The sequence below is a fragment of the Carassius gibelio genome, chromosome A4 (assembly GCF_023724105.1).
Source record: "Carassius gibelio isolate Cgi1373 ecotype wild population from Czech Republic chromosome A4, carGib1.2-hapl.c, whole genome shotgun sequence".
NCBI classification, from domain to species: Eukaryota; Metazoa; Chordata; class Actinopteri; order Cypriniformes; family Cyprinidae; genus Carassius; species Carassius gibelio.
In genome coordinates, this window is record NC_068374.1 from 36,453,388 (window position 1) to 36,463,387 (window position 10,000).

The 10,000-nt window shown below is 38.6% G+C and overlaps 1 protein-coding gene across 1 annotated transcript; it reads right to left on the reverse strand.

Moving 5' to 3' along the window:
- Positions 1-485: 485 nt before the first annotated feature.
- Positions 486-7,614, reverse strand: LOC127971233 (single-minded homolog 2-like). Its single transcript, XM_052574135.1, has 6 exons — positions 6,760-7,614; positions 5,350-5,432; positions 5,153-5,242; positions 2,864-2,972; positions 2,656-2,791; positions 486-678 (listed from the first exon to the last, which is right to left on the reverse strand). The coding sequence occupies exons 1-6, from the start codon at positions 6,932-6,934 to the stop codon at positions 486-488; spliced, it is 786 nt and encodes a 261-aa protein (XP_052430095.1). The 5' UTR covers positions 6,935-7,614.
- Positions 7,615-10,000: the final 2,386 nt, after the last annotated feature.

The window sequence follows — 10,000 nt, forward strand, 5'->3', positions numbered from 1 at the left end:
GAAGCGCACCAACAAAGCGCTGTTCAGCACAAAAGGCTCTTGCTCATCTGCTGGCATCCACAACCCGCTGCTTATCCTGAAAGTTGTGGAAGCAAACAATAAGCGGATGAGGCCTACCCCTGGCGTCGGCTTTCGGCATAAAAATGAGATGAGATCTCTTCAGTTTAAGCATCCCCCACTTTGTCTCAATGCCGAGGAACTCTGGGATCCTAGTCTGAAGATATGTAGTCGGATTAGTTCCTTCAGCATTTTCAACAAGGCCAATGATGTGTACATTTTCTCCTTGGACCTCGATTTTCTATATCATCCAGGTGTTCGGCGAGTGACGAAACTTGGCGTGTTAAAGACTGAAGCCGTGTGTTCGCTGTATCAACTGATGAATCTGCCTCAGTATTCTGTTCTCTGCTTCATTAAGTCTGCCCGTTGTTTGCTCAAGTTGTTGCAAATGGGCTTGAATAGTCTGTGCAGGCGATCCCAGCTTATCGTCAATCACCTTTGTCATCTTTCTCAGTCATCTCCTGTGGCGCCCTGGATAATGCTGGATCAAGCTGGCCAACATTGTCGCCCGTATGGACGTCCTCGCTAGCTGCTTTCTCAGGTAGATCCTTTTTCTCAAGTTTCTTCGATGGTTTCAGCATTTTCACAAACATACCATTTTCATTTTTTGACATGGTACCTCTTGCATTGCCAAAATACATTAAATTGCGTACTCAACTGAGCAAATTATGAGTTTTAATATTGAGTGAGGGAAGAGCATTAGCAAAAGCAGCCACCTCCCACACTGCCATCTTGACCCCCCCATCTTCTGCTTTTAACACTGTCGATCATCTGATCCTCTTGTATGCCCTCTCATCACAGTGATTTTACTCCACTGGATTGAATCCTATCTCACTGATAGGTCTTTCAGGGTGGCTTGAGGAGGGGAGGTATACAGGATCATCAATTGGTCACTGGGGTTCCTCAGGGATCAGTTCTTGGACCCCTCCTCTTCTCCATATACACTACATCACTGGGTCCCATCATACAGGCACATGGCTTCTCCTACCATTGCTAAGCTGATGACACACAGCTCTAGCTTTCAGTTCAACCAGATGATCCAACGGTAGCTGCATGGATCTCAGGTTGCCTGGCGGACATCTCAGCATGGATGAAAGAATATCACCTAAAGCTCAACCTGGCAAAGACTGAGCTTCTTGTTTTACCCGCCACTCCAGCTGTACAGTATGATTTCACCATTCAACTAGGTTCTTCTACAACAACTTTGGTCAGAAATCTTGGTGTAACTTTGAGGACCAACTGACTTACAGCTTGCATCAAGTTCAGAACAGCCACAGACTTAGCACCCCTCTACTTCCACTCACTACTATGAATCTACATCCCCTTCGGTAGTCTGAGATCTGCTAGTAAGCGATGTCTCGTGGTGCCTCAAAATCACTTTCCAGAACATTGTCCTTCACTGTTCCTGGCTGGTGGAATGATCTTCCCATCCTTATCCGGAATGATGAATCCCTGACAATCTTCAAGTGACTGCTGAAAACTCACCTTTTTTGATGCTAGTTGACTTAGAATTCTAGCTCTGTCTAGCTTGTACTTATTTAAACAATGCTTGAAACTTGGTATTACAAGCATCTCCTGTGTGAATAGCTTGATGTATTCCACAGTTGTAAATTGCTTTGGATAAAAGTTCCTGCTAAATATATAAATCTGAATGTATACTAGAACATGAGCACTGGTTACTATTATTTATTTATTTTTAATTTGTAAAGTACAAATGAAAATGAAACAATTTAAATGCATAAAATAACTTATTTTACATTCTGGCGTGTGATTTTTCACATTGTTATCACTATCTACATGTCTCGTCCATCAGTATGCAATGCTGGAGAAGAAGCTTTTGGGGGTTTTGAGAACCAGAACCTAGCTGACTGACAGATAAAGTGAGCCCCTTTATCAAAATACCTGGTCAGGAATAATACAAAAATGTCATATTCACTCAGTATAATTTGATCTCATTGACAAATATCTCAATTACAAATAAGTAGAAATTAGTTGTATATTCAGATGTGATTTAGGCACTAAATCAGTCCAGTACTTTATGTACTAAAAACATCCTGGTTCTCCTACTGCTTGTAGTGACATTTGGTCCCCACAATGTAGCATAAACAAGTATACATACACACACCACACACATACATTTAAAGGAGATTTCTTTGTCCTATTGACCCGCCTCTGAATCCAGAGCCGGATTTATTCTCTAAGTAACATAAACCACTTGTTTATTGCCAAGGTAAATTTTAAACAAATCTCCAAAGCCTGATTGATGAAGCGGGTGGAGACGCACGGTAAAAATGTCATCGGTTCATGACGTATTCAAATATGCGGTTCGCGTTCAAACGAGTCTTTGCTACATTTAATCAGATCAGCTTAGAGGGTCAGTTCATGCTGCACAGTGTCGACAGTGAAATGGCAGCGATTCAGGCTCTAAAGTGGCTCTCCATGTGAACTCGAGCTCTTGAGAAATGTTTTGACTTGATGACATTTGCAATTCAAATCTCGGCTTTGAGATGAGCTCGCGGAAAATAACGCCCGCGGGAAAGTAACCCTGAGAATATAATTTTACTGGCCGTCATCTGCTTTATTTCCAAACAAACATACGTGCGTGTGTTTGATGGTTTATTAGTACAGTTGAAGAGAGACGAACTCACCTTATAACCGCCGCTCGTGAGTCCCGCGTTCCGCTTCGCCAGAACACACTTCATGCGCAGGAAGAACGAGCGCTCGAGCTCCAGCTCTGCAACACATCCGCTTTGTGATGAATATGAATTTAATACTCGTGTGTGTGTGTGTGTGTGTGTGTGTGTACCCTGCAGGAAGTGTGGCTGCAGCGGCTGGTGTGCGCTCAGCACGGCGCTCATCTCGTCGTGGTCTGATGGATGAATGTACTCAAAGATGCTGTTACCGGTCAGTTCCACCTACAACACACACATCACATTCTGAACCATCATTCAGTCATGCTGCTTTACCTTTTTCCAGATAATTGCTAGGCGGCCTAAAGAGGAATCAGTCAAATAGCTCCAAAGTGGGCAAAACCCAGCTGAGCTCAAGATGAGAATCTGTGTCATTTAAGAAGATTACATCAACTCACAAAAATGCCTTTTGTGTGTATGTGTGAAGCTAAGCTCCTGTTTGTCTGAAATTGATCTGCATCCATCTCAAAGACACAGTCTGATTCCCGCTGCAAAGAGTTCGTGTATAAAACATGATTTGCATGTGAAAACAAAAGCGGATTCTGTGCTGGACTTTGATCCATTTGTGTGTGTAAATTAGCAGGGCACACCAGACACAGGGAAGGTCACTCCACAGCACTTCAGCGACAAATGAGTTTCTGCGCAGCTGCGACGCGGCGCGTTAATCTGCTCTTTGTAGCGCCGCGGCGCGATCGTGCAGGAATGCGCACTTTACCGAGAGTGTTGGGATAGATTTTACACTCACTGTGTCCCGCTTCATCTCTGCACAGAGTCCCGGTCTCAGCCGTTCACGCGGTCGTTCTGCAGTGACCAGCGCATTTGAATGCTCCGCAAACACAGGTGTTCCCGCACTGACAGCAGCATCTGCGATCGGCCGCTGCTGCTTTGACTATAAAAAACAGCGTTTTCCTTTCAGCTCACCCGTGGAGATCTTCAGGAGCACTAGCAATATAGATTCTGGGCCTACAAACTAGACTTTTACTTTATCTTTTCTATAAAGCAAGGGAACACGTGATAATGCTCCTCAACTAAATGTTGGACACAATCTCTTGACTCTAAGAAACGCATTTTTTTCAGTTTTAATGTAAGTTAAGAGTGACTGCATTACTGTTCTAAAACAGATTTTTTGTTTGTTTTTGTTTCAGTTTTTAGTTCAAATCAAATTCAGGAATCCCTCAACCCAAATCCATACATCTCTGGGATTACATGTTGATCACTGATTTCCATATATTTGTTTCTTCTGTCTGCTGTAGTCCATCTCTTTTCCTATTTTGTGAACTGGTGGGAAAGCAAGAACAAAAATAGAGTTTCCCATTATAGACGTTGTTTTTCCTGCAATGGTTTATTTCCACATATGAAAAGAGTCCATTGAAATATTCAGCTGTGGTTTCATCTCATGCTTTCTGCAGGACTCGTTCCCGTTCTTGTGAGGTGTTAGATGTTCCTGAAGGCCAGCAGCAGCAGATTCTTCTCTTCACTGCTCAGATGAAGCTGTTTGAGAAGCTTCTGAAGGCTCTGTTCCTCAAAGAGACTGTGATTGTCCTGCTCGTCGTCTCCGGTCAGATGCAGTTTGCTGTCTTTAGGACTGTAGAGTCTGCGTCTCTCATCAGATGAAGGGGTGCGTTGTGTTTGCTCATTTTTAGAAGCAAAATTACATTTGGAAAGTGTTAAGTGCACAAGGCCCGGACACTTTATGAAGCTATGCTAAAGTACTGAATCAGCACAGACAAATTTCATAAAGGAATAATTCACCCAGAATGTGAGAATTTCCACACTTTAATTTGCTTCCAAACCAGATTTTATAGAAATGTGTGTGTTTTTTGACTATAAAGTGTAAGTCAACAGGCATTAGAGTTGTTTGTTTATCAAAGTTCTTTTGTTTCCAACAGAAGAAAGAAACTCAAACAATTTCAGAAGAATGTGAGAGAGAATATATAAATAATAAATTACTTTGGGAGAACTACCTCAGTAAGAGTCTATGCAGGGCTTTCTTATTTTGCAGTAAAAGTCGATGAATAAATGTCATCACAGTTAAAAAATCATTAAAAATTAAATCTAAACATAACACTATTTCAAACTGTTTTATTGTATTATCCATTAATTCAATTCTACATTGGTTTTCTTAAAATAAACACACAATTTGAATGTGTTTGGTCTCTTTACATTCCCAGATACAAAATGTAAACTTATTAAACAAGCAGGAGCCCAGTGTTTTTTTCAGACTTCAGACTAGACTGAATTTCTCAATAGAAGCACAAATGAAGATATGGAGCAAACAAAAGTGTGCATGAATTCACTTCACATTCCCCAGATAGAATTATAACGTAATGTCTCAGTTATGTGTGTATTGGAGTGTGTTATCACTGTGGCCCTGAACTGACCCTGGTTTCATGTTAAACTCTCACCTGTGACAAACCCAGATGTACCGAAGCTGTTTCTGAAATGTACATGATTTTACCATCAGGAGCGACGACAAACACAAACCCGTCCAGCGTCTGAAATATAAAACCAGAGCACAATAACAAACATTGAATTCGCTTTATCATCCGACGCGGTTTAAGAAATAAGCATCAGAGTATAACGTTGTTTTAAAGGCTCGCACCTGCAGCAGGTGAGATCCCAGATCTTTGGCCATGATGTCCAGAGGACTGACCCTCGCTGACTGACCCCAGGCCTCTCCGAGCCCTCACACAAACACAACACAAACACACTCAAATACTGAGTCCTGGGAAAACCTTCATTACACACCACACAAACAGCTGGAGTTCTGTCACATTGACGCAGTGTGGGTTCGGAAGAAACTTCAGATTTTGCTTAAAAAAATATATCAAAGACTGACCAAAATCTTTATCACATGTTAATTACATTTATCTGTCAAGTTCGCGTTGTGTATTCGGGGGAAATTATTTAGGCCTAACATTTTCCTGTAGCCGAAATCATAATTATATAGGCTAATAATTATTATAAATATGTAATTTTTATAGAGTAATCAAAACGCCATATCGAGCTTGTCGATTTAATGTAAAATTAATTGTTAAAAGGTCATTTAAAAAAGTATTTTACAGAAACATTTTTAAAAAGCAAAACAAAATACTAAAATGCATGATTATTAGCTAAGTATTTTATATTATTGCGTGTCATCAAGTCCATCAGAGACAAACTGGTAATATGTATAATAATTTACTCTTTCCAACAGCACATTATTTTTTAACTGTATACAGCATTATTTAATATTGTTATCTAAACTTCCACGTAGCCGAAAATGATCAAATCAAAGAAATCAAATGGTTGAGTTTAATTAGGATTTTGCAAAGGTAATTCAGGCAAAGAAGAAACATTAATTCGTCCTAATTTGATAGACTCTGTAGCGTCAATGTAATCCGATATAATTATTTTTTCCTTCAATTTGGAAAATATTTATCCATTTTACAATTTGAGATCTGTTATGACACATTTTTAATATATCTGTTGACTCAGAAAAAAAAGGTTATCATTTTAAGTGAAAGTCTTTGACAGCGACACTGAACGAATCTGCGATGATTTTAATGTGTGCTGATGGAGATTAAAAAAAAAAGAACGGAATAATTATTTTCAGCTATAAATGATTTTCTAGACCTCAGGTCATTTACAGCTTTATTATTGTATTTTCAGATGGTTTCCCCTCGAATCGTAACCAGTTTCATTTCATCACGCAGAGCACATCTGATCAAAACGAATTCAGATATTATATTCATTTTCATTATTAGGCCTATTATTTTTTAGCATTTTTTATTTTAAATGTATAGACTTCGTGTTAAGTTAATTAAACTAATTAACTTAACCAAAATGATGGTTTAAAAATGTTTCATGGTAAATTCGATTAAATTGTCCGACCTTTTAAAATTAATAACTGAAACATCATAAAATAAAAATAAGATAAACTGCAAAAAAAAAAAAAAAAAAAAATTGTGATCAAAGTAGATTTGGGTGAAGTGTCTGCTTTAAATCGGTGTGAAATCGGATCGTAACTCACCGTCTGGAAACACGGCTCTCATCTTCAGGTAGCTTGTGGTCAGTCTGATGATGGACGCTTTGTCCAACTGAGATGTGATGGCCGAGGGCAGCGGCAACAGTTTGGCCAGTTCATAAAATTCTCCATTTTCTTTTTCTCTTCGTGTCTTCGCAGCATTCTTGGACTTTTCCTTCATTTCTGACACATGGAGAAGACACGGCTAGTCTCGAACAGACCGCGACGCGATGATCATGGTCACTCGCTAAACTCGGTTTGTGATTAGTTTTTCTGCGTGTTTTCTGTTTCTGTTGTAGTGAAAGATCGGCTACTGATGGCCTTTCTTCGAAGAGTCCTGGGCTTTATTGTGAATTAAAATGAATGAATGCATTGAAACGACTGGATATATCTCCTGTAACACTGGTTCTTCACACGCTGAAAGTCTTTTTAGAAACGTCCTTTAATAAATCAGTCAGTCCTGTCGCTTTAGATTTCGATTCTGATCACGGTTTATAAACTTCAGAAATAGAATTGAGCTCGAGCATTGCATTTCAGCGCCACGATCGCCTTTGAATTCGACGCGCTTTGGCGTTTTGATTTAAACGCAAATTACATTGTTAAAATAATCCAAACATCTATTAAATCCATGACGAACTGCATAAAAGTAAAAAATCGTAAAGAGGAGTTTACGGTGATCGTCTGTTCAGTGCGTCCATGTTCTCCAGTCCTCTATTTCTTAAGCCCGTGTTTATTTCCTAAAATCTTTAATTGTCATTTTAGTCCTTTGAATATTCCTCTCAGAGTCCGTAGATTCCGTGCAGCCCTTCAATTATTCAGGCGCTGTGATCGCCAATGAGAGAGAGAGAGAGAGAGACTGAGAGAGAGATAGGGAGAGAGACAGAGAGAGAGAGATAGGGAGAGAGAGGGAGAGGGAGGGAGAGAGAGAGAGAGAGAGAGAGACTGAGAGAGAGAGAGAGAGAGAGACTGAGAGAGAGATAGGGAGAGAGAGAGATAGGGAGAGAGAGGGAGAGGGAGGGAGAGAGAGAGAGAGAGAGAGAGAGAGAGAGAGAGAGAGAGGGGGAGAGGGAGGGACAGAATGACTCTTCTTACGTCACACTCTCGTGTTTGAGGAGGATGATGATGTCAGCTTTCACATTTTATAAATTACTTAAAAAAGCACCGAAACACATACTGCTCTGAAATAAATGTTTTTAGGACTATCTGGTAGATTTAATTTAATTTAATTGGATCATGTAGGCTACCTCTTGTTCTTGTGGCACTGAACAAATAAAGCATTAGGCCTATATTTAAAAATGACGATGTGAATAAAAAACACTTGGTTTGAATTAGGCTTTTGGCTGTCTTATCAAAGTAGTTTTCCATATTAACGTTTGACTTTTAACAATGCAACGTGCAGTTCCTGTGTCTGGCGCTTTAATGCGGTTTAGTTTGTACTTGGACTCCAAACATGCGCTAAAATAGCGACGAGCGGCGTTTGGATGAACGCTGTTTAAAGCCGATCACTTTCAATTCAGCGGATTCATCTCTTTTCACTGTCTCGCGAAAACGTGAATATGTTAGTAGGCCTATATATATCGATGATGTAGTTAGAGTAAGTTCAGCTATACCTAATGAAAACTATAAACGCGTTACGGTTTCGTTGGAATCGTGGAAATAAATTGGGTACCAAGAACTATTATGTAAAAAAAAAGAAGAAAAAAAAAAAAAAACCCGAGGAGTTTGTGCACATTTGTTTGGATTCTATAATAAATCGTTGTGTTTCTGTAGTGACGTCAAACAATGACGAATATTTTAAAAAGTCCCGCGTTGAGTTGTCAACTATATTCATTGTTGGGGAGAAACTAGTTATATAACATAATTACGTAATGTAATTAATAAAATAAATATAGCTAACTTATCTGTTACGGTTACTAAGAAAAAAAGTGTAATTAATTTAGTTAGGTTATTTATGAAAATGTTAATGATTGCAAAGGGGGTTTCATCTGAATATTTTCACACGCATTCAGATTTGATTGATTTCTTTCCCAAATTGCATTGACTGCTCTAAAATTAAACACCAATAATTGATCTTTTCCATTTCATTATTTTTTTATTAGGGTTAACCCTAATTTAAATTATTATAATCTGAATTCAAGTGAATCAGGCAGTAATCAGTGTTGAGTTATATTGTGATGTTTGAGTTCTGCTTTATATGTTTCAAAATGATTAACAGTTGAAAACATTTGCTAGAAATTTAGAAAAGTAATCAGAAAGCAATCAGTTACACTACTTGTTAAATTTTAAATAGGGTAATTTCTAATCTGTAACCTGATACATTTCCAAAGTAACCTTCCCAAACACTGACTATATCTATGAGCATTTAACTGTTATCAGAAACCAGTGGACTGAATATAATGCATTTGATTTAGAGATCCATTTACAAGCCATTTCTCAGTCCTCACTTTTCTTCACAGAGTTGAGCACAATATCTAGGTGTCTAAACGGTATAATTTATTTATAATTGAACTATTTTCTCACTCACAATTCACAACACATAAACCATCAAAACTGTCCAATTTACACATTCACATGCTCTTTACAAAACTGATCAACTTATTCCAAACCCATCATAATACAAAACTGAATAAGAGAGCCTTTCTACATTTACACACTCATACCATATTGAAATTTATTCCAAATCTTTTAATGAAATACTATATTCAGACAATTATATGTAGCTTGAACAACTGCAAAGGTGTAAGTTTTTCAATTTCATTCCCATCTATACAACAATGTAAATCTCTGAAATATTGTTTGCTGTAATGTAGATATGGAGTGTGTGACATTCACTCAGTGTCATTCTTGTTTGTGAAGACATTTTATGTCAGAAAACATTGTGTAATGCAGCAGTTATTAGTGTTTATGGATCATAAAGTGTGAATAATGAGTTGATTTGAAAATGTATAAAGTGCTTTATTAAGTAGGGTTATAAATGTGAAAAGTGCTGCTGTGCCAAGATTAAAACTGCTTGTAAAGAGCTTTGATAAAAACCGTTATGCATTTGCTCAATTTCACATGTGATTTAGAAGTCGGACTGGAACACGTTTGGTGCAGTTTGCACATTTTATGTCATCATTTGACACGGTGTGTTGAGTATTTCCTGCGGACAGCAGCGTGCCTTTATAAATGGTGTGAGTGTGCAGGCCCGCGCAAGAGCACAGTCACTACATTTATTTGTGTTGGAGGTTTGGCTGTGATACTGGCC

Bases quoted from the DNA above. Each gene is read 5' to 3' on its own strand.
- LOC127971233 (XM_052574135.1), bottom strand. From the start codon at position 6,934: ATGAAGGAAAAGTCCAAGAATGCTGCGAAGACACGAAGAGAAAAAGAA. The intron at 5,433-6,759 runs GTGAGTTACGAT...TGTTTGTGTGAG, and splicing joins GAGAGCCGTGTTTCCAGACG to GGCTCGGAGAGGCCTGGGGT. The intron at 5,243-5,349 runs GTGCGAGCCTTT...TTTATATTTCAG, and splicing joins TGGGATCTCACCTGCTGCAG to ACGCTGGACGGGTTTGTGTT.